This window comes from Loxodonta africana, chromosome 14 (genome assembly GCF_030014295.1).
Source record: "Loxodonta africana isolate mLoxAfr1 chromosome 14, mLoxAfr1.hap2, whole genome shotgun sequence".
NCBI classification, from domain to species: Eukaryota; Metazoa; Chordata; class Mammalia; order Proboscidea; family Elephantidae; genus Loxodonta; species Loxodonta africana.
In genome coordinates, this window is record NC_087355.1 from 84040619 (window position 1) to 84066169 (window position 25551).

The 25551-nt window shown below is 40.7% G+C and overlaps 1 protein-coding gene across 3 annotated transcripts in view; it reads left to right on the forward strand.

The window, feature by feature from the left end:
- The window catches only part of KHDRBS3 (KH RNA binding domain containing, signal transduction associated 3), a 184039-nt gene that overhangs the window by 72176 nt on the left and 86312 nt on the right, over window positions 1-25551 (forward strand). For all 3 annotated transcript variants that reach the window (XM_064268111.1, XM_064268109.1, XM_064268110.1), the window contains exons 3-4: window positions 17802-17918; window positions 24798-24944. In XM_064268111.1, coding sequence (XP_064124181.1) covers window positions 17802-17918; window positions 24798-24944 — 264 coding nt within the window. The remainder of the gene's footprint in view (window positions 1-17801; window positions 17919-24797; window positions 24945-25551) is intronic.

Sequence of the window (25551 nt, forward strand, 5' to 3'; positions counted from 1 at the left end):
TCCTGGAGCCTTGTTTTTCACCAGTGCTTCAGTGCAACTATAGAGCATATAGAGCAGTGTTTTCTATAGGGTCAATATGCTTAAAAGATAAATAGTCACTGCCCCTGTCTTTAAGCGTTGCATTATCTGGGGCATGATTGTTAGCACTTTGTTGTGTGTGAGTAAATATGTGAAATAAAATGAACATCAATAAACGGTGCCCTGGTGGTGCAGTGGTTAAGAGCTTGGCTGCTAACCAAGAGGTCAGTGGTTCAGATCCACCAGCCACTTCTTGGAAACCCTGTGGGGCAGTTCTACTCTGTCCTGTAGAGTCGCTATGAGTTGGAATTGACTCGACAGCAATAGGTTTGTTTTGGTTTTTATATCATTAAAATTATAAAATAAAAAACTGATTTTCAGTGTCAACTTTGATGAGGTAGGGGAAGACAGAGCGTGATTTCTGTGTCTAAAAGAGAGCAGAAGTCCATTTCAAGTACTTGTAATGTCTGAAGTAGGCTGCTGAGAAATCTGCCTTCGGAATACTGCCAAAGGATATTTCTGCTTCGCATAATTGAGCGTGCAGGTTTTAAGCCAGCCTCGTATAGAAGCTAATCTAGCACTGCCATCAGTTGTAGGGAGAAACACCTATGCTTGGGGCAGTGAATAGGCTAAGCTGGAGGAATCAGGCAGGACTCGCCCCCTGGAGCTGCAGTGAGGAGGGTCTGCTCTCTGAGAATGGATGCCGAGGGTGCAGTTTCAGCCTGTTGGGCAAGAGGGAACTGCTCCTTGTGGAACTCCGGCCAATAAAGTGATTTCCATTTATTGAATAACTTCTCCTAGTGAACCGTGTTCAGCACTCTTTCAATGGCACAGCACTGAACACAATCTGGGTCTTTTAGTGTCCAACCTTAAAGTACACTTGCTGCCTTGGGTTATGTATCTCAGCCTATGAAACAGGATACGCTTTAATTTTTTTTTTTTTTTAAGTTTTTAAGCTGCTGAAATTACTCGTCGTAGTTTTCCTGCTGAAAAGCCTGGTACTGAGTATTGCCGAGATGTAAGAGGTTAATGCAAGTGCCAAGTCAATGTTGGGACAAGGTACCCTCTCTGAGCACTTACAAATGCATCGTGGCTCAGGGTTTACGTTTTTTTATTCACTGTTGCATTCAGCAGTGCACGTATCTATCCTCTACCCAGCATTTATTCAGGACCTTAAAAAAAAATTTTTTTTTTTTTTTTTTTCTCTGAGCCAGGCCCTTTGTTGGGCAGACCAGGGTGATTAAGTCATGGTCCTTGGTCACAAGAAGCTCAGTTTTGTGGGGAATGTGACGAATAAGTAAATGTTTATAGTACACTGTGAGAAGCTCGGTGTTAGGGTATGCTGGAAGAACAGAGAAGTTCTTAGAGAAGGCTGTCCTAAGGTCCTATGGACGTTGTCCTGGAAGGGGTACTGGGTAAGGGGTCAAAAGTAAGACAGGTGAGGGTGAGAGGGTGGCTCAGACAGAGCACAATATACACAGGGCAGGGGACATTTGTGAAATTACAACCTATTTTGTTTGGCTGTGCAGGTTAGTTTCAGGAAGATTCCCAGGTTTTTATAGATGGCATATAAATATGACCTTAATGGGGGTTGGCCAGCGGGGCTTATATATGACATGGTCCTAACTGGAAGTGTTCTCTTACAAGGTTGAATCGTGTTATTCCTCTGTAGCATGTTACAGACAGTCAAAAATCCATGAATTTACTACTTGGAAAAAGCCTATTCCGTAGAAATTGTCCATGAGTCAGAATCAACTCAACAGTAACGGGATTTTTTTTGAATAGAAATCATTGTGGGTTTTAAGACTTCCTGGAGTAGTAACTATGGAGATGTGCTGAAAGTTGTATTTTCTATGTTTCCTGATTGATTTTCAGAGACTTTTTTTTCCTAGAGGATTTATGTGAAACGATTTTTATTTGGTGTTGAGTTGATAGGTTACCTGTAGAAATGAAGAGAAAAATGTTCTCTATATCTAAAGTTCTATCACTAAAACAAATAAGGCTGACTGGTGAGGTAATAAAAATAGTAACCTGATCTTTTCTTTCAAGACAATAAAGGTACAGTAAAACCTTGGGCTGGGATTAGGTAAGTGTGGAGATTAGGAACCAGGTGTGTTTCCTGACAGGGCAGTTCTTTCTCCCCCTTAACGTCTAGAAAACTGTGCTGTTTTCTGATGAGGGTGCATGCACTCAAGGGATTCACAAGTCAGTCTCTCTGGGTAGTAGGAGAATATGTCAGAACATGTGTTTATGTGTGTATTAAAAATTTAAAAACCATATGGTTTTGTATGTGACAGGCACTGTTCTAATCACTTTACATGTACCAGCTCGTTTATGAGGTGACGATTATATCTCCTGTTTGCATATGAAAAAACCAGAGAACAGAGAAGTTAAATAACATGGTAAACGTCACACAGCTAGCAATTAGCAGGCAGTTGAAGTCTGGAAGTCTGGCTTCAGAGTCTATCTTCTTATTTAAGAATTACACTTTACTGTTATTAGTACGTGGATTAATGCTGGTACCTTTACGTAGTTCAAGTTAGTGCCATGCAGTTATGTGTACTTACTTTATGGGGTAAACCGCCCCCCCCAGAAAAAAAAAAAAAAAACCATTGCTAGGGAAATTCCACAGTGTAGAAGGTCTCACAAAGGTTTAATTACTCATTTGCTTTCTGTGTCTTTGGGCCTTATTTATGGCTTTATGGATTATATTACCTGGTTTTAATTAAACTTACCTCAAAATGGACAGCCACCACCAGTCTGTTATACTGTGGTGGCTTGTGTGTTACTGTGATGCTGGGAGCTATGAGCCCCCTAGGTTGGAAAACCACTGGGTCAATTCCAACACATAGTGACCCTATAGGACAGAGTAGGACTGCCCCATAGAGTTTCCAAGGAGCGCCTCGTGGATTCAAACTGCCGAATTTTTGGTTAGTGGCCATAGCACTGACTCATTGAGCCACCAGGGTTTTCCCCTAGGTTGGAAAGCACTGAATATATATGGTGGCTCCATCAGTGGACTCCAGCACAGCAACAGTTATGAAGATGGCGCAAGACCAGGCATCGTTTCGTTCTTTGGTACAAGGGTTGCTGTGAGTTGGAGTTGACTCGGTGACACCTAACAATAGCATCTCTGAAATGGGCAAAGATCACTGCAAAAGAAACTGAATGAAAGGTCTCCTGCAAATACAGCTGAAGTGAACGAGAAAGGGTCAGAGCTGATCCCACTCCTGTGCCTTAGTACAAGCTCAACCTTGGAACAAGGTAAAAACAAGTATGACCCAGATGTTTGTAACAAGGAGCAGTCTTCAGTCTTCTCAAATTAGAACTATTTCTCTATATCCAGTACTATTAATGATGACCCTTTTGCCTTAAGTAAGTATTGAAATATTAACCAGTGATAGCACACAAATAATAAAAAAAAAAGCACACACACAGAATTTTAAAATAAACGTGTCTGTCTGTCTATCTATGTATGGTAGGTACTCAAAAACATTTTACTTAATGTACACAATCTAAATTAGTTTGAACTGAGGCACTTGGGCAACCAGGAATGCATTATTGCCAAAGCTGGGAAAATAAGTGAGATAGTTCCTGAACTTACTGTGGCCCACTTGACTGCTCACTGTGTCCCTGCATGCTTTGGCAGATGCAAAAGGAATTTGTGTAATCAATGATTTAAGTCAGGGTACAGCAAACCTTTTCCTAAAGACCCAATTAGTAAATATTTTTTTACTTTTGGGGGCCATAGGGTCTCTGCCGCAACTAGTCATTTTGCTGCATAGTGCTGAAGCTCAGACAATATACATAAATAGGCGTGTCTGTGTTCAAATAAAACTTTATTAACAAAACGAGGTGGCAAGCTGGATTTGGTCTGTGGGCCATAGGTTGCCAACCACTGCTTTAAATATTACAAAAGCCTGAGTAGGAAAGTCAGTAATAGCTAGAAGACCATAAAGAAGTGGATGTTTATTGTATGCCTGTTGTGTTCTGGCACTGCAGTATAGGCTTTCCGTGCATTATTTCATTTAATCTTCGTAATAATCCTGTTGTTGCTGTTAGTTAGGTGCTGTTGAGTTGGCTCCAACTCGTATCGACCTTACGTACAACAAATGAAACACTGCCTGGTCCCGTACCATCCTCAAGATCATTATTATGCTTGAGCCCATTGTTGCAAACACTGTGTCAATCCATTTCGTTGAGGCTTATCTTCTCTTGCTGACCCTGTACTTTACCAAGTATGATGTCCTTCTCCAGGGACTGGTCCCTCCTGATAACACGCCCAAAGTACGTGAGACGTAGTCGCGCCATCCTTGCTTCTAGTGAGCATTCTGGCTGTACTTCCTCCAAGACAGATTTGTTCCTTCCTCTGGCGGTGCGTAGAACATTCGGCGTTCCTCACCAACACCATAATTCAAAGGCGTCAATTCGTCTTTAGTCTTCCTATTCGTTGTCCAGCTTTTGCATGCACATCAGGTAATTGAAAATACCATTGGTCAGGCGCACCTTAGCCCTCAAAATGACGTTTTTTGCTTTTTAACACTTTAAGGAGGTCTTTTGCAGCAGATTTGTCCATTGCAGTGCATCATTTGATATGTTGACTGCCGTTTCCATGGGTGTTGATTGTGGATCCAAGTAAAATGAAATCCTTGTCAACTTCAACTTCAGTTTTTTCCCCGTTTACCATGATGTTGCTTATGGGTCCAGTTGCGAGGGTTTTTGTTTTCTTTATGTTAAGGTGTAATCTATACTGAAGGCAGTAGTCTTTGATCTTCATCGGTAAGTGCTTCAAGACCTCTGCACTTTCAGCAAGCAAGGTTGTGTTGTGTGCATAACGCAGGTTGTTAATGAGTCTTCCTCCAATCCTGATGCCCCGTTCTTCTTCATATAGTCCAGCTTCTCGGATTATTTGCTCAGCATACAGATTGAATAGGTATGGTGAGAGGATGCAACCCTGACGCACACCTTTCCTGGCTCAGCCATGCAGTATCCTTTAGTTCCGTTTCGATGACTGCCTCTTGATCTATGTAGAGTTTACTCATGGGTACAATGAAGCGTTCTGGAATTCCCATTCTTCACAGCGTTATCCATAATTTGTTGTGATCCCCTCAGTCAGAAGCCTTTGCATAGTCAATAAAACACAGGTAAATATCTTTCTAGGACTCTGCTTTCAGCCAGAATCCATCTGACATGAGCAATGATATCCCTTGTTCTACGTCCTATTCTGAATCCAGCTTGAACGTCTAGCAATTCCCTGTCGATGTGCTACTGCACCAGCTTTTGAATGATCTTCAGTGAAATTTTACTTGTGTGTGATATTAATAATATTGTTAGATAATTTTTGTATTCTTTTGGATCACCTTTCTTTGGAATAGGTACAAACATGGATCTCCTCCAGCCAGTTGGCCAGATAGCTATCTTCCAAATTTCTTGGCGTAGAAGAATGAGCACCTCCAGCGTGGCATCTGTTTGTTGAAACGTCTTAGTTGGTATTCCATCAATTCCTGGAGCCTTGTTTTTCACCCATGCCTTCAGTGCAGCCTGGACTTCTTCCTTCAGTATCATCAGTTCCTGATTATACGCTACCTCCTGATATGTTTGAACATCGACCAATTCTTTTTGGTACAGTGACTCTGTGTATTCCTTCTGTCTTCTTTTGATACTTCCCACGTAGTTTAATATTTTCCCTGTAGATTCCTTCAGTATTGTAACTCGAAGCTTGAATTTTTTCTTCAGTTCTTTCAGCTTGAGAAATGCAGAGTGTGTTCTTTCCTTTTGGTTTTCTATTTCCAGGCCTTTGCACATGTCGTTATAATACTTTACTTTGTCTTCTCTAGCCACCTTTTGAAATTTTCTGTTCATCTCTTCTACTTCATCATTTCTTCCTTTCACTTTAGCTACTTGACGTTCAAGAGCAAGTTTCAGAGACTTTTCTGACAATCATTTTGGTCTTTTCTTTCTTTCATGTCTTTTTAATGACATATTGTTTTCTTCATGTATGATATCCCTGATGTCATTCCACAGCTTGTCTGGTCTTCAGTCATTAGTGTTCATTGCATCAAATCTATTTTTGAGATGGTCTCTAAATTCGGGGTTATATACTCAAGGTCGTACTTTGGCTCTCACGGACTTGTTTTTTCAACTTCAGCTTGAACTTGTATATAAGCAGTTAATGGTCTGTTCCACAATCGGCCCCTGGCCGCCTTCTGACTGACGATGTCGAGCTTTTCCATCATCTCTTTCCACTGATACAGTCGATTTGATTCCTATGTATCCCGTCTGGTGAGGTCCACGTGTATAGTTGCCGTTTATGTTGTTGAGAAAAGATATTTGCAGTGAAGAAGTTGTTGTTCTTGTGAAATTCAATCATGCAGTCTCTGGCACCGTTTCTGTCACCAAGACCATATTCTCCAACTACTGATCCTTCTTCTTTGTTTCCAGCTTTTGCATTCTAATCACCAGTAATTATCAATTATTGATTGAATGTTTGATGAATTTCAGATTGCAGAAGTTGGTAAAATTCTTCAATTTCTTCATCTTTGGCCTTAGTGTCTGATGTGTAAATTTGAATAATAGTTGTTTTAACTAGTCTTCCTTTTAGGCCTATGGATATTATCCTACCACTCACAGCATTGTACTTTGGTATAGATTTTGAAATGTTCTTTTTGACTATGAGCATGACACCGTTCCTCTTCAATTTGTCATTCCCAGCATTGTAGGCCATATGATTTTCCAACTCAGAATGGCCAATACCAATCCATTTCAGCTCACTAATGCCTAAGATATTGATGTTTATACATTCCATTTCATTTTTGACAACTCCCAATTTTCCTAGATTCATTCTTTGTATATTTCACTCTCCAATTAATGGAAGTTTACAGCTGTTTCTTCTTATTTTGAGTCACATCACATCAGCAAATGGAGGTGTCGAAAGCTTGACTCTATTCATGTCATTAAGTTTGACTCTACTTTGAGGAGGTAGCTCTTCCCCAGTCATATTTTGAGTGCCTTCAATCTGAGGGGCTCAGCCTCCAACAGTATATTAGACAATATTCTGCCGCTATCCATAAAAGTTTTCACTGGCCAATTTTTTCAGAAGTAGACTTCCAGGTCCTTCTTCCTAGTCTGAAACCTGACTGCTAAGAGTGACTTGCTGGTATTTGAAATACTAGTGGCAAAGCTTCCAGTATCACAGCAACATGCAAGCCAGCATATTACGACAAACTCACAAATGGGAGATAATAACTCTGTGAAATAGGTGTTCTCACCATTTTGTAGGTGAGAAATCTAAGATTCAGAGTTTTGAAGTAATTTTTCTTCTTTCTACCGCAAAACTTTGTTTTGAGGCATGACAGCCATGTGGAGAATCTTAATCCATTCCTGGGTGGTTGAAAGGAGGTTGGGTAGGGTTCTGAAATGGAAAGCTTGGATTGAATTGTGAGGAAAGCCAATGGATGGGTATCATTCTCATATTAACATACGGTCTTGGAACATTTGAGGGGGTAACACGTAAGGAACAATTATATTTGACGTCATAGTGGAATGTTCTGGTAGACCTGTTTTTCCTCTGGCTTCCTTACTTTCTCATATCTTCTTACCTTTCTTAGATTAGTTTGAGATATATACTTCTTACTATGTCCAAACATTTCTTTGTGTCCTTTTTATCTTCTCTTTTGTTTCTCATATCTTACTTCAGACCCACCTTTCCAGAAATACATTTATATTGTTTTTCTAGTACCAAACCAAAAAAACCTGTTGCTGTCGAGTTGATATAGTACCCCATTATTTCACGGCCTTTCTCAGATGTCCTCGTAAGCATTTTTAATAATCATTTAGGTTTTTATAAGATGCTCAATTACAAGGCGTTGTTGCCAGTTAGGGGCCATATACTAATATCTGCCTCCTTCCATTTGTGGCCCTGTGGCATAATGTGCGTTTTGTTTAACGTTTGGGTAGCGATTGGAATGTTTGGTATATTAATTTTGATTGGCATTTGTCATTCACTTTTGTATGCATGAAGACATTTGTTGCTTGCATGTTTTAATCCAGGAGCTGTTTTAGGTAGCTGTAGCAGGCTTAAAGATGAATAGAATGTGGATTCAGCCCTCAGAGATCACCCCTGTAGGGAAAAGAGGACAACACATAGATAGCCAGGCCTTAGAGAAGACTGTGATGTTTGAGACTATTAACATTTAACTTTCTGATAAATGCTTGCTTTGTCATTGGTGTTTGAGGTAGTGCATTGTAATATGCCCTTCCCTGTATTCATGCTCCTGGAGAGTGCCCTACCCTGGATTCAGTCCTGGCAGCTCATGAGACATACAGTAGAACTGACAGTGCCACTTCCAGCCCCGAGCTGTAAGGAAGACTGACAACTTCTGCTTTTCTGATTTCGGAAGCCAGCATCATGCTGTAAAGAACTCTGTCACTCTGAGGCTACCATGGTAAGTGGAAGCCCAAGACAGCCATGTGGAGAATCAATAAAGCCAGTAAGAATAGAGGTCCCCAGCTGACAGCCACCACCAACTTACCAGCCACGGGAATAAGCCATCTTGGAAGTGGAGCTTCCAGCCCCAATTGATCTGTACTAGCTGTCACCACATGGAACAGAGACAGTCTTCATCTCACCACCCCACCCCCATTGCTGAATTGTAAACAAATAAATAAGGTGGTTATTGTCCAGATCTACTGAGTTTTAGGGTAACTTGTTTTACAGCTTTAGATAAACGAGACAAGAGGAATGTAGAAGTCTTCAGTCCCTGGTAGCACAGTAGTTAAGTACTTGGTTGCTTCCCAAAAGGTCAGCTGCTCCTCAGGAAAAAAGACCTAGCCATCCGCTCTTGTAAGGATTACAACCTAGGAAACCCTATGGGGCAGTCAATTCAGCAGCACCCAACGACAGTGATTTCAGCCCCTAATTTTCAAGTCAGATGAAAAAAAATTTTTTTTTTTAGGCTGTGCAAAATTTTGTGATTTCCACCTGTTGCTTGCAAATAGGGATTAACTATTTCTCTACGATATAGTTTGTATAATATCCTGAAAATATTTGGATATCTTTAGTAGAACACAGTATTACCCATTGTGTGGAATAACCAGACCAAACCAAACCCAGTGCCGTCAAGTCGATTCTGACTCATAGCGACTCCATAGGACAGAGTAGAACTGCCCCAGAGTTTCCAAGGAGCGCCTGGTGTATTCGAACTGCCCACCCATTGGTTAGCAGCCGTAGCACTTAACCACTATACCACCAGGGTTTCCATTGTGTAGAATCATTGTTATATGTTTATATGTGTGTCAGATAAAAAAAATGAAGTTCATTGCAAAATACTGTTAAAAATTATATTTTGTTATCCCTTAGAGGTTGTTTTATTGGTGCAGAATGTGATCTTTTTTTTTTTTTTTTGATTACGACAGAGGATGCTATATTCCAATACTTAACTGAATTTATATACTCTTTCCTTAAAGTGTTTTAAGTTTCTTTGTAGTTACTTTTTAAATGCCTTTTTAGCAATTAAATTTGTTGACAGTCTTACGTTTGGCTACAGGCTAGGGTTGGATGGTAGTGAGAAGAACAAGGGAGCAAAATGGACCAAAGGGAATTACATTTAGCAAGTTTGAAATTTATCCCGGGCTTTGGTTTTGACCATGAAGTAGTGAATTACGTTTAAGAAAAACAATACAAAAGGGATATTAAACAGTATGTGTAACAGGAAATGCACTGTAACACCTTTGAGCATTTGTTGTCATGGTGAGCAGAGCTGGAACCTCAAGAGTTCCTCCGTGTTTTGAAATTCTTTTCTTCTTGTACCAAAGGCTGGTGCTGGTAATAGCTGTGCCTTTCTCAAAGTACAGCACTGATGGAGGGAGAGAGGGCACTAGGTCCCTGGAACCAGATTTCATTGATTTAGTCTTTTATTTTTGTTGACTCATCACTTCTGTTTGTTTGTTTTTGAGCATCTGCTATGCCTTAGGCTGTGTATTAAGAATAGGGAAGAGTACTGAGATGAGATGTGGGAAGATTTCAGAGTTGACTAAAACACAGCCCTCCTCTCAAGCATCTAGCTGAAAGGAAACGTCTTAAGGTACAGTTTGGTAGGTTCAGCAGGAGAAATGAAGCAGTGAAAGGAGGACAGCCAGAGTAGCTCAGTGTGGATGCTAAATGTCAAGTGCAGTGCTAGAAGGAGCCCCTCGGGGCCTGCAACACCGAGTGAGCCGTGTGAGAGGACTGCTTGTGCAGACATACTGTACAATTGATTTTGTTCTCTTTTTAAAGCAAATTTTCACTATTATTAAAAGTGAATTCATACCATAGATTTATGCAGTGGACAAAATACAACGAGAAAACTAAATTATCCAGATTGTATCCATATCGTAAACTCAAAATTAAATCCAAACTCTTGACCCTGGCCTACAAAGCCCAGCTTGAGGTACCTGTCTTCTTCTCTTACTTCATCTCCTGTGGCTCTGTGCCTTAGTCTCTCCCCTCCACTCTTTCTCCTGAAGATAAAAGCTTTTGTTCAGGTGAGACAGAGTGGATGGATCTGCGTCCTTCAGGTGATATAGAGTGGATGGACTTGGGCTGATTTTGGCCTTGGTGGCTTTTCTCCTCCTGCTCCAGGCCCCAGGGGAAGTGGTGTCAGGATTCCCCCGACTGGCACTGTGAGCACGAAGCGGGGGTGTGTAAAGAAAGCATTTGAGGATGTAGGGACCCTCCTACATGTGTGCCTCCTGGGGGCTTCACGCTCACTTGCTAGCCCATCCCCTGTAAGCAGATGCTCCAGCCCTGTTGCTTCCTGGCCTGTCTATCGCCAGACGTGGAGTATGTCTCTGAGATCCCAGCACTGGTTTGCACTCTGTCCAGACTTCTTGTTTTCAGTTTGGGAGCGACGCTGTTTCCAACTAAGCCGGCATTCAGATGTGTAGTTCTTCCTGCGTGGTGGTTTTGAGAAACAGAAAGAAGCCCAGAGTGTCTAAAATCAAAAGCAGGAGAGTAGAGAGGTTAGAGAGGTAGGCAGGTTCAGTTTTGAGTGTTGAGTTAGAAGTCAATAAAACACCCCTTTGTTAGACTGATCAACTTTTTGATGAGCATCCAATTAAGGGGAACCTTGAATGGAGACAGTGGCGTGATCTTCAGGCTTCGTTGTTTATGAAATGACAGCTCAACTGTAATTATTCCCCAGGGAATAGTGTCACGTCACAGATATAGTTTAGATCAATTAAAACTTGTTCAGAATGGCACGTGGTCTTCACTGATGAGGAATATTGTAGCCTATACGTTATGCAGTGCACCTCAGAGATACTTACTGTATGTTGGTTTATCACCTTTGTAATAACTTGAAAATTCCTCATTTCCAATTGTAACGTTTGTAATATAATACTATATGTAATGTAATAATTGTTATCTGAAGAAAAATCATTGGTCTTGGAAATGGCAACATTTCTACATTCCATGGAAAATCTGTACACAAAATTATTAATAAAAATAAAAGTTCAAATGTGGCAAGTTCTTACTATCTTGCAGATATAGTTATCAAATAAAAAACAAATCCAGATTTAGGTAAGGAAAGACTTTATTCCCAAGGATTATGGCTTGGGTGGGTGGGGGTAACTGCTACGATAGGGAAAAGGCTTACCGAGCCCGGCAGGCATCTCAGAGGTCAGGCAGGAAAGGAGCAGACGAGGCCGGAGGGAAACCAGTATGGGGAGGTGGGAGACGGGTGTAGAGAGGTGGGATGATTGGGTACTGGTGGCACAGTGAGACAGTAGATCAGGGACTGTTTTCTCTGAGTCAGCCTGTTCTTGGGATGGGCCATTAAGGAGGGATTGATTCTGGCTCAGTGGAAGGGTACCTGGGGGGAAGGAGAAAAGCTAAACTATAATTTTATCTAGTCAGGTTAATGGGTATTTCGTTCTCATTAATCAATGGAGAGGAACTTCACTGAGCCTTGTATGGGGCAAAGAAGTAGGAACAAAGGATTGATGTCTCGCCTTGTCATAGGCAAACTAGGGGGACATCCTGAATCTTATCTAAGTCATATCTGAAAGGGCAGTTTTTTGCAATAAGCTATTTCAGGAATACAAAAGGGTAGGGGGTTTCTTAATCATAGCTGTTTTCCAGGAGCCTAGGACTCAGGTAAAATTCAACATTGTGTCAGAGTGCTCAGCTACCTTATCTGAGATGTTTTAATCTTCATAATATCCCTGAAGTGTGGTGACTCTTGTAAGCCATGCTTTGTAAACATTGTGAAATCAAGGACTGTGAGAAACGCAGGGACCAGGCTGCTGGCCAGAGGGTGAGCTCGCTGGTGACACTCCTTCAGAAGTCTGTGTCTGGGGGAACAGCCGTAGGCGTCATAGGACTGATGGCAGATAGGAGAACTGTGCTGCCCAGCTTGTCTCACTTCCTTAGATGTTTTCTTACATGATCTGAAAGGTCCAAAATACATACTGAGCCCATGTATTACTTAGGCTTTTTTTTTTTGTCGTCGTAAGTACCAACTGTGGCTAGGTTGCTGGCGTGGTTGTTTATTTTGTTTTGCTTTTTAACTAAATTAGTGTTTTATAGAATCCATAGGACACTGGGTTGCATACATGGTTTCCAGTTGGCTGCAAACCTAAAGGTTGATGGTTCGAACCTACCTAGCAGCTCTGCGGAAGAAAGGCCTGGAAACTCCTTCCGTAGAGTTTATAGCCAGTAAAACTATGGTACAGTTCTACTCTAACACGTAGGGTTGCCATGAGTCAGAATCAATTCTGCAATGGGTTTAGGTTTTTTTTGTTGTTGTTAATTTTTTTCTTTCTTTATTATATAGAACCCATGGGGGAATTCTACTTTTAAACTGAGAAATGAGCAGTAACAAGTTCTATTGTAAGAAAAAGAAAATAACCAAAGTCCATGGTTCTTACTCTAACAGTGATTTTTGACAGATATAAAATTGGCATTTTACACAGGATAGTTTTCCTTGTGAAGGACAGTCACATTCATTTCTAACATAAAAGGCATTCTAGGCCTTTGCCCATTAAATGCCAGTGGTAACCCCAGTCACTGGGGCAAACAAACAGACATGCTGACAATTCCCAGATGCCCCCCACGGAGGTGATGCAATATGCAGTTGAGAATGGGACCGAGTGCGTTGCCATCCTTGTGACTCAGCTCCGAGGACGCTAGTACCCACACGTTTAGTTCTAAACCTCAGATGACGCCCTTGACTTCTAGTCAAGAATCAGCTTCCTTGACTGACCTGGGTGGACAGGGCATGGCCATGTCTCACTGTGGTGTCTCCCTTGGTAGCCTTGTGGGTTAAGGGGAGTCAGTTCTCAGTAAAAGGCGGCTATTGGTCAGATAAAATTATATGTGACCACAATAAAGTCATCAGTTTACTACCAATTTAGCAGTGTGTGTGTACACTCTACCAGCTGCTCTGATAGGTGACTTTATGCGTTTTATTAATTCACAGAGCAGGCACCCACAGGACGTAGTATGATCTCTGTGTTGTAGATGAGGGGTCTGAGACTCATGAGGGTTAACTTGACTTTGGAAGTAGAACTAGTAAATGATAATATGACTGAACAGAGTTAAGGAAAACAAAGAAGAGAATAAAAGTATTTCTGTTTGTCAAAATACACATTTATATACTTTTTTTTTTTAATAAGTAGGTGACTAGTAGAAGTTAAATGGAGAAAGAAACCCCTGAAGGTATATAAAATCATATGAAATGCTATTCTTTCTTAGATAGAATCCTATGCTTTTACAAAGCATTTATTCATGTAACCTTGAATTAACTCTTATCACTATGGGCATCAGTATAAAATAAGATGCTTGGATTGTATGATTTCTAAAATCTCTTCTTAATTGTTTTCAGTCGGGAAATACTTGAATATTAAAAATGCAATGTAAGTATGGCTAATGGACCACATGCATTTATTTTCACTCCACCCTTGAAGCTCGACTAAAATGAATATAAAGGAATAAAAAAATGCACAAATCCATGAAAATAACAAGGGGAGGGTAAGGCAACAACAGGCAAGTGAAGTCAGTAAAATTTTGGTATCTGCAAAATAAATGGATAAACGGTAACGACTTAGGAGACCAGAGAAAGCAGAACCCTGAGCTTTCAGGGCAAGAGGAAGCCAACTAGAAACATGTTCATTAGTGTGGTAAAACCATTAGACGGCTCAGGAATTACAGACACCAGTTATTGTGATCGGTGGAATTGAAAAGAGGAGACTTGATTGAAAGTCTGTGTGAGAAACAGCCGGACCATCAGATGTTCGTCCTCGGCTGACAAAGCTAAGCAGCTTATCCTAGCAACCTGAGGAGGTTGACTAAGAGAAGCTTTGAGCCCCAAGATACAGATATCCCGAGGGCTAACCTGAGATGCTGCACTGAAAATGAGGACATTGTCTCCTTTAAAGAAATGTGTGCTTGCTTAGGGTTGGGATTTCCAGGATTTGGGCAGCCAGGCTTATACCTCCTAGAAGATTTGGGAATTCTTCTCCAGGAGAATGACTAGCCCAGGAGAAGTGAAATATAGATACTGATACTTGAGTAACTCTTGATGAAAAAAATCTGGCTACCGTTATTTAGAGTGAACCATATCAATTGATAAGTCTCATGTATGAAAAGAAAACTTGCAGTCAGTGTTTTAGAGCTTCGTATAGTTTTATAAACAGGTAAAGAATTACCAGGTAGGTGTCTGAGCAAATTCCAACATGTACAGAGAGACCAAGTCAGAAAACATGGAGATAAGAAGAAGACTTTTGGAAGTAGCAGATGCTACGTAGGCTGCAAGACAGGGAGTGGCAACTGTCATTAATATCCTCAGAAAGATAAATGATATTACTTGTGTAAAATATTAAAAGAAAATGCAGTGTCTTGGTCATCTAGTACTGCCGTAACAGTCACAAGTGGATGGCTTTAACAGATTTATTTTCTCACAGTCCAGTAGTCTAGAAGTCCAAATTTAGGGCATCAGCTCCAGGGGAAGGCTTTCTCGCTCTGTCGGCTCTGGAGGAAGGTCCTTGCGATGCATCAGTCTTCCATTGGTCTGGGAGCATCTCAGTGCAGGAACCTCGGGTCCAAAGGATGTGCTCTGCTCCCAGCACTGCTTTCTTGGTGGTATGAGGTCCCCAACTCTCTGCTTTCTTCCCTTTCCTTTTATCTCTTGAGAGATAAAAGGTAGTGCAGGCCACACTCCAGGGAAAATCCCTTTACATTGGATCAGGAATGTGGCCTGAGCAAGGGTGTTAAATCCCACCCTAATCCTTTTAACCGCAGGTAGAGATTATTGTAATTTATAACACATAGGAAAATCACAAAATGGAGGACAACCACACATGGCCTAACCAAGTTAATACACACATGGGGGGGGCGGGGCATAATTTAGTCCATGGCTGTAGCAAGTATAAGAAATTATTACTGCAGTGGTTAAGAACTTGGCTGCTAACCAAAAGGTTGGCGATTTGAATCTATCAGTCACTCTTTGCAAACCGTATGGGGCAGTGCTCCCCCGTCCTGTAGGATCACTATGAGTTGGAACTGACTCGACGGCAGTGGGTTTGGCTATTTTTTGATTTTATTAGGAATTAACATTTGATAGAGAAAAGAAAGGTAGTAGGAAATATAGTTAAATTTTCCAGAAAGTAGAACAGAGAGTAAATGGAAAAAATTAGAAACCTATAGATTCAATCCAGGAGACCCAATATCCAAATGATAGAATTCCTAGGAAGATAGCAAAAAATAAAATGGAGGAAATCTCAGTGCTATTTTTAAAACATATCCATATATAATAATTTATATGTCTTATTTTTTTATGTATTATACAAATTTATATTATATGTAATTAATACATAATCCAGAACAGAAGGATTAAAAGAGTCCACTGAGTACCTACCCAATGGATGGAAAAAGATCCTCACCCAAGTTCGAGCTCTTTCTGACAAATTTGAGAATACTAGGGTAAAAGAAAAGATCCTGAAACTCCCAAAGAGAGAAAAAAGAAAACGAATCATGTACCAAGGATCAGAAGTCACATTATACTTCTCAACAGCAACATTGGAAGTTAGAAGAAACTCAACACCATGAATATTCAGAGAAAAGTGATTTGCCGTTTAGACTTTTATTTCCAGCCAAACTAACAGTCAACCTTGTGGCTCAGCTGTGGGCAGTTTTTACACGATCTTCTTGTATACAGTGAATATTGAGTCAAAGCAAGCTGTGCTATATCCGTATTAAGAGAGAGGAGGAGAGAGAAGAGAGAAACAGGTATAAGAGATCAGTACCTGTGTTTTCCAAAATAGAAAGTTAATAGAATATAAAACTAAAAAATCAAGAAATATCAATATGATTGTGTTATTGAGGAGAGAAAAAGGGGACTAAGGTCAATACTAGAAGAAATGGTTAAAAGATTTGAAAGTAGATTGCCCCTGAGGAGCAAGAATAAGGTGTGTGTGGGTCAGGTGATGGATTTATTTCTTTAATCTTGTAGTACTGTTTTACTTTTTAATCTTCCTATAAGGATCACTTTTGTATTTAAAAAATTAAAAAGTAGTTACATGTAAAGGTCAAAACTGTATATTTGTTTTTTGCTTGAAGACCAATAAAATTAAAAGTGGGCAAGGAAAAAATATCATCTTGATTTTTTAAGGTGCCAACTGCATATTCCAGGAAAATTACTTAAATCGCCATTGCTAAATAAATTGAGGAACAATTTTCTGTTAAAAACAGCAACAGCACAGCAGTGGGTTAGGTTGTGGAAGATAACTGATATCAGAGTGGCAGCTACATGAGTTTATAACTGAAGAATCTTGCTTTAGAGAAACAGCCAGTTTTGTATCTGGGACCAAGAAGTATTCGTGATTTACCTTAATTATTATAAGGCGTTTAACAGTTGTATGAATTCCTAATAATTCTTTCATTCAGAATGTAGTTACTGAGTGTCTATTATGTGCCAAGCATTGTTCTAAATGATTTATGTATAGTGACCATTTAATCCTTAGAACAGGCCTATGGGGGTAGGTCCTATTGTCATTCCCACTTTACAGATGAGGAAAGTGAGGTATAGAGAGATTAGGTGATTTTCCCAGAGTCACTCGGCTGGTAACTGGAAGAGCCAGGTTGTAAACCTCAGCTGTCTGGATTCGGAGGCCGCACCCTTAATTCACTTCTACTTGGCTTGTTAAATAAGTAACCGCAGCATCGACATTAGGTAAGTTGCCCACATTCCCAAAGCTAGTCATTTTGGAAGCTATAGATGGATTTGGTCATAAAGCTGTTGTCAGCCGCTGAATGCTTAAGAACTCCTCTAGGCCAAGTGCTGTTATTGGTTGAAGAACTGAGTTTGAACACTGACCACGCAGAAGAACTCGGCACCCCATCGTGACCAGTCTAGCCAGCGTACATCACAGTACATCTGCTGTCATTCGCCCTCACCCGTGCTGCGGTCCCAGCACTGTCTGTAGTTTACTTAAGGTGTGTTGAAATTGTCCGGACAGCAACTTGGGAGTTCTGGGAAACTAATTCCACTCACAATTTGTAAAATATAGGCCATTGCTAAAGTATTTGGTATAAAGAAATACATCATTTTAAAGAATTATTTTACAGTTTGTTACCCAGTGTTACATAGTTTGTGCAGAATATCACAGTATGTTGCATGTAGCAGGAACTTAGATTTTTGCCAGTAATCGGTGGAGTGGAGTGTACCGTTGTGTTTGCAAACATTCAGGATTCATTAATTACTTTCAGATACGAATGCTACAAGTTGTGGTTTGTTTGTTTTTCCTAGTTCAACTTTGTGGGGAAACTTTTGGGTCCACGTGGCAATTCTCTGAAGCGTTTACAGGAAGAAACTTTGACAAAAATGTCCATTCTTGGAAAAGGTTCCATGCGAGACAAGGCAAAGGTAATACTCGTTATATACAATGGCTTCTTTTCTAGTCAAGTTTTATTGTGCATTCCAAGATCGCCCATTGTATTAATATATACTATTGAAAAGCTAAAGCTAACTAGGATTTCAAATGAAATCATGTGACGATGTTAACGTAAGGTGATATGTTGGTGATACTGTTTAGAAAGTGAACCATTATGGCAAATTTCAGAATAGTATCTTAAGGCTGCATCTCTAAATGTTATATTAATTTAAAAAATAAAACAGTAATACTTATATTTCTGAATCTTGTAGAAAGCGTGGTGATACTGAGATAATCATGAAAAAAGGTCAACATTATCCAGTCTCACCATCACCCTTTGCATTTAGATTAATTCCTTCTGGTCTTTTTTTTATATGCGTGTATTTCACATGGTTGAGGTTCTAGTGTATATATATTTCTCCTTTTTTTCCCTTGATTTGATATTATATGCATTTTATCAAGTTATTAAAATTGATTTTAAATGTCTTAATGATTGCTCAGTCCTCTGCACATAGTTGTTCTACTTGGATGTCATCACGTTATCTGCTTTTTTATAAGCTAAAAATTACTAAGTTATTTTTATTGATAACTTTTTTAAATGTACCAATTTTGAAAGGGATTTTCACATTTTATAATGTGCTGTGTCACTTACTTTGTTCTTTCATTTTAAAAGATTTATATTACTGGGAACCAAATCCACGTTCATTGGTTACTTACTATGGGATATTGATCATTTCCTGAAAGCTATTTAAACAGAATCCAACCTACTAATAAAAATGCCCATATGAATAATGGGTTTTATAATAAAAATAGCCAGCGTTTGTTTATTGAACAGCCACCGTGAGGTAGGTGCTTTGTGACGCATTTTACATGCACTGCATCGTGAGATCCTTTGAAAAATGATAGAAAATACACAAAATATTTTCCTTATTTTACACATAAGAAAACAGATTCAAAGAGCTTGAGTAGATTCTCCAGATTGATGAATAGACATTCAGTAAATTGTGTGGTGAACACAATGAATAAGACGATGCCTTTCTGACACCAACGCCCGCGTTTTCCACCACAGTAGTGGAAAACATGACCACGCACCAGGCTCACATGGGGTGCTGTTTAAAAATACCCATTCTCATGCCTCAAGCTCTTTTTGGGTGGAGCCTCGAAAAGAATTTTCAGTAGGTGTTCCGAGTGATTCTAACGCATAGCTAGGTAAGTCTGCTCACCAAGCGTTACTGTCTCAAATATGTAAGATACTGTGGTTCCTTAACTCATATATTCTGACGAGAGGAGAAAAAGGAACCATATATAAAGATTTTGACTCATAGTGACCCTATAGGTGAGTCAGAATCTTTCTAACCTAGTGACTGATGTATGGTTCCGTTTTCTCCTCTCGTCAGAATATATGAGTTAAGGAACCACAGTATCTTACATATTTGAGACAGTAAGGCTTGGTGAGCAGCCTAACCTAGCTATGCATTAGAATCGCTTCTGCTGTTATCTTGTAGGAAAGTCCCCCAACCTTGCTGACACCTTAGTTTTCGGTAAGCCATTCTAGCATTCTGTAACGCCTGGGGATGGGGTACGTGATTCAGCTACTGAAACCCATGGGCAGGACTCTATTGTCCTACTTATGTTGTTGGTTGTTAAAGGAGTTCCTTGGTGAGGAGCAATACTTTGTGGCATTCAGTGACTGATCAGAGCATCCACCAATGGTCTCACAGGTGGAAGGGAAGCAGGGAATGCAAATTCCTACCTGGATTGTGTGTCCTAGTAACGGCAAGTACCTTACTATCCATGAAAGGGACCCTGAGTGTCAGCTTGGCATCCGAGCTTGGAAGTCCTTCTAGATTACATTGTCATATCAGGGGCTTGTGGCTGTTCCCTGCTGTTGGCATATTGGGCCCTCAGCAGCGGCAATTCCAGTCAGTCACGTTGAGGGGAGTACCCATTGTCAAGTCATGCGTATCCTTGATCCCTGTCACAGGGATCATGTTGTCAAGAGTACGTTGAGTATAGTAGCACTGAGGTGGCATTAATGAGGCCATCTGACATCCTCTGGAGTGAGTCCCCTTGGCTACTTGGTCAGAGTGCCTACTTGGCGTTTGCTTGGGACCCACTATACTTACATACTGGGGCCTCTTTCCAAGACCACATGTCACCGATCTTCTGATCCTCTGGATTCTGTGTCCTTGATCATATGGGCATTCCTGGCTTATTTACCCTCAGTGCACAGGTCAGAGAGTCAGTATGGGGTTCTACAAGTGGCTGATCTTTATAGTTCATCTAGATGCGCAAGAACCGGGGGGACAGCGTGCATTGTGGATTTACCATCCATTGAGCCCACTGTCAGGTGGCTAGGACCAGAAGTCCATTTATTTCTTGGCCCCATAAGCCCCATTCTGCCACGTATTCCATCAGTTACACCTTGAGAAGAACTTCACTGAAGGACAACCACAGGTGATAATTTAAGTAACAAGTTTGACTCTTGAATGGAATATACTAGTATCCCATCTGCTATATTGTACTCCAGTCCTGACTGCCTTAAATCCAGATAACCAATCCTGGATGTCCTTCCTTTCACTGTCACTGAATGCCAAAAAGCACTGCTACTCAACAGGGGACTCCTTTAACAACCACCAGCAGAAGTAGGACAATGGAGTCCTGCCCATGGTTTTCACTAGTTGTGTCATGTACCCTATCACCAGGGTTTATAGAATGCTAGAATGGCTGCAGTATCTGTCGGTATTAAGTACTTTGTCAGTCAGGGTTCTGGTTCACTCTGGCTATTTTAGCAAAGAAGGTATATTAATCCATAGAAGTGGGCATTTGTCAAATAGTTGCAAGGGCCTAAGGGGTCAGGCTCTAGGGTGATTCTCTAGGACTGTCTTCCAGAACAAGGGTGTATAACAGACTCTGAAAGCTGCTTCCTTTGCCAAAATTCAAGATCTGCCATGTAATTGTTGGCTTTAGGGACACACAATGGCTCCCTGGATCTGCTAGTGCCCAGGGATCCGGAAATGGCTCCCCGGATCTGTTAGTGTGGGAGCCAGTCCATGTAGTCTAGATGGAAACTGGCAAAATACAGAAGTCCATCCCACCTGTGGTAGTGTTGCTTTCCTCTTAAATTAAGTATAAAATAATGCCTTGCACGTGTGTATCTGATTGGCTGACTAAAGCTAAGCTCTGAGCCCTACCCTTGCCAGGAAGGCTGAGAATGTAGCTTTGACCTTTCCAGCATTTGCAGCGCAGAAAGGTGAGTTCACCTCTGCTGCCACAGTGCTCCTTGCAGACATTTCAGAAAACACAGAAAAGCGCAGAAGGATGAACAGGCTCTAGCTCCACCGTAGTCAGTGCTTTGTATTGGTTATTTCCGTGTCTGTGGTTCTGTCTGGCAGAGGGTACACTATAAAGGCAGTGAACGTTTACCTATGATTGCTGTATTAAAATGTTCATAATTTAAGATAATTGCCTAGGAGCCTATCCTTTTGTTAGCTCATACTTTCTTTAATTGGGAAACATTTAACTCTTTAGAATGCTCTGAGTACAGTGGGTGCATTTGGAATTTCGGTGTCATAAATGTCATTTCAGAGGTTCCCTTTCTAAAATGTGTTTCGTTCCTCAGGCTAATGCTTAACCAGAAAACTAAGACAGGAAACAATTTTAATAAAAATAAGTGTGAACTCTTTAATACTGATCTCAGTTCATCCTTTTCACTAGTTTACCTTTAGTCTAAAAAAAAAAAAAAAAGTCTAAAGGGAGTCTCAATTTCTAAGGAGATTCTCGTTATTTAGCGTTAAAACGTCTTCCCTGTGGATTCTCAAAATGTTACTATTTAAGTTCTGATGTGAATGTAATTCCTTTTTTTTTTTGTTTGCTGCATTGATGAAATTATGAGAATCATAGTACTCACGATAACTTCATGATCTGCTGAGCCTTCAGTTTGTGCCAAACGTTATGGTAGATGTTTTGCCTACGTCACCTGTATTACAGAACAGTAGAAGGATTAATGCTAGAGTTATATAATAATACTCAGCATTACTTTAGTCACCACTTGTTATGTGGTAGGCATAATTCTAAAGACTTGAGTGTGTTAACTTCCTTATTACTACAACAACCCCGTGAGGTCGATACTATACTACACTTTTATTAAACTCATTTAAAATTATCCCTTCAAGGTAGGATTGCTTATTCTGGTTTTATCTCCCTAATTTACCCTCATGAGGATAGAATGACTTGCCCAAAGTCATCCAGTAAATGTTGGATTGGGGATTTGAATACAGAACTTCCGAGACTGTGTTCTTCCCGGGGCAGTGCGTTGCCGGCTTCGTTAGCCCATGAAAGAGTCCCAGCTCTGTGGTAACTCCTCAGTCAACGGATTGTTCCTTGGCTCCAGCATGATGAGAAGGCCTCACTGTTTTAGCTTCAATTTGTGGTAGAAATGAAATTGTTGGCTTATGTATCAATAATTGCAGTCTCCCATTAAAATCATTATTTTGCTATTATATTAGAAGAAAGAAATGTTTGTTTCAGTAGTTAATGCTTTCGGAGGTGAACTGCAATGCAGAGAATCCAGCTTTTAAAACTTCAGCTATGCGAGACAGTATCAGATCAAATAATTAGAACAGTGGTCTGCAGTTAGTATAAAAGAATGGTACTTGTTTTTTTAATTTAGAAGGAAATGCATAGGGTATTATGGTAACTCATATTTTCTCTCCCTACTTCAAATACTTTTTCTTCTTTCAGTTTGTGACCCACTTTCCGTAAATGTGAAGGAAGCTAGCACTTAGTAAGTGCCTGCCAGGTGCTAGGCAGCATAGTGGGCTATACACATTGTCTCCATTTGCCGGACATTTCCATAAAGCTGTCCGTTTTGTTCTTCTCTGTGGTCTTGCGTTAATATTCATGTGTTAACACCAAACTGATTTTTCAAATTAAGTGTTAGTGTGCACTTGTAATAGTCTGGCATTTGCGTCTTTGTTGTCTGGGCTAATGATGGAATAAAAGTTGTGATGACTAGAAATTCCTGGCCTTCCCTTTCTTGTGAGGTAAACTTTTTTTTTTTTTTTTTGCAATATGTTTTCCCTTTTTTATTGTTGTAAAGATATATGACATAACATTTGCCAATTAAACAGTTGTCATGTGTACAATTTGTTGACACCAATTACATCAATCACGTTGTGCAGCCTTCACCAATATCCATTGCCAAATATTTTTAAAAACCCAAATGGATGTGAATAAACAAAATACCAAGATTTTCAGTAGAGAACTGGTGCGAGCCTGCACTCTCACGACCCTGCCTCGCTCGCCTTACCCTGCGCCAGTCTTGGGGTCTAGAATGTGCCTCCTGTGTAAAACAGCGTGAAAAACCAAGCTAGCTGCAGTTGGGTTGACTCTGACTCATGGTGAGTGACCAATAGGTTTTTGAAGAGCCTGTGAAGGTTTCAGGCCTTTCAGAAATCACTCCACATGATGGCTCCTGCTCACCTGAATTTGTCTCTGTATTATTCTAATGTTGGAAACAAAGGCTAATTAAAGACCCAGGTTCTGGAAACCAGGGCCTGTCGTTGCCACCTTAATGAAGGCTAGTTGTGGAAAGATAATGGAACAAAATCAGTAGTTTCTTAACCATCTTTTTTTCTTTTCTTTTAATTGTCCCTCAATTTCATTATGTAAACCTTAAAGAAAAAGTTTTAAAAACCTTTGTCATAATTACGCACTCATATAAAACCATGTAATACAATCTTCATTTTATTCCCTATTTTATCCTCAGATTAAAAGTGGTATGTTGAAATGTTTGTTGAAGATGGTGAAAATGAGCAAATAAACATAGAAATGAATGAATAAATAAAATGTGTTAGCCATTCATTCAACATGTTTGTTGAGCGTGTACCATATAAACCCAAACCCACTGCTGACAAGTTGACTCCGACTCATAGGAACCCTGTAGGATAGCGCAGAACTGCCCCATAGGGCTTCCTAGGCTCTAGTCTTCACAGAAGCAGCCTGCCACGTCTGTTTCCCACTGAGTGGCTGGCGGGTGCAAACTGCCTGCCTTTCAGTTAGCAGCCGAGCCCTTGACCACTGGGTCACCAGGGCTCTGTGTACACTTTATACCAGCCACTTTCCTAGACATGGAGAATGCAGCAGCAAACAAGACAATCATGGTTCCTGCTCCGTGATAGCCACCTTTTCAGTGGGGGAAAACAGAAAATAGGCAGGGGAGAAAAAAAGGTATTTTAGGTCGTGGTCAAGCTTTGTGGCAGCATCACAGGCACACAGTATAGACAGTGCAGCGGTGAGCTTGGGAGCTTAGCCAGCTTGAGGAACACAGAGGCCTGTGCAGCAGCCGGAGGGGTTTGAGCCAGAGAGATAGGAGAATGCTAGGGAGCCGTGGGACTCAGCAGTGGGCAGATGATGGGCCTCCTAATAGGTCAAGGTCAGGAGTTGAGACCCTTCCAGGAGTGGTTGGAAGCCTTTGAGATGGCCCGAACCCATTGCCTTCAAGTCAATTCCGACTCATAGTGGCCCTATAAGGCAGAGTAGAGCTGCCCCTTAGGGCTTCTTAGGCTGCGATCTTCATGACAGCAGACAGCCACATCTCTCCACCCCAGAGCTGCTCCAACGACCGGTCGTTCAGTCAGCAGCCAGGTGCTCAACGCTAGATCGTGTCACCAGGGCTCTTTGGGATGGCAGGGTCAGATTTATGTTTTGAATGTCCTTCTGTAGGGTGTTGTTTGCTTTTAAATGAATCTCTGTGAGAAAAAAAAAAAAAATTTTTTTTTTTTTTCTGTGATGCTCCATGAGCATTGGTAGTTTTGATTTTCTTTTTCTTTCCTCTTAATGACACATTTTTAAACATGATTTTCCTTCAGGAAGAAGAGTTGAGGAAAAGTGGAGAAGCAAAGTACTTCCACCTCAACGATGATCTCCATGTGCTCATTGAAGTTTTTGCCCCACCAGCAGAAGCATATGCCCGGATGGGACATGCTTTGGAAGAAATCAAGAAGTTCCTCATCCCTGTTAGTATAATTTTTCTTGATACTCAAGTTGGACTTTAAAGGTCTTCCTTTATTTTAATTCTTAGTAATTAGTATCATTAATTGTAACTTGTATAACACTTTCCCTGTTAAAGAGCTTCACATATGTTATCTCAGGTAGACCTCACAGTGTCCCTGTGAATGACTTGGCATTATTCCTTCTTCGGAAACCCTGGTGGCATACTGGTTAAGTGCTTTGGCTGCTAACCAAAAGGTCAGCAGTTCGAATTTACTAGGTGCTCCTTGGAAACTCTATGGGGCAGTTCTACTCTGTCCTGTAGGGTCACTATGAGTCGAAATTGACTCGATGGTAATGGGTGCCTTTTATTCCTTCTTCATAAACAAGGCAGCGGGTTTTTAGCCAGGGTAATTAATGCTGCTCAGGTTATACAGCTAATAAGCTGGAGAGCTCAGTCACTATTCAGGTTTTTGGACTTCAAGTCCTAAGTTTTTTTTGTGACACTGAAAACATCTCATGAATTCGTTGTTGTCCCACACAAACTCACTAGTGCTTTCCATGTGCCACGTGCTGTGCTTGGCGTTGGGTGTACAGGCATGAGTAAAAACAGGTCCTTCTCTGGAGGAACAC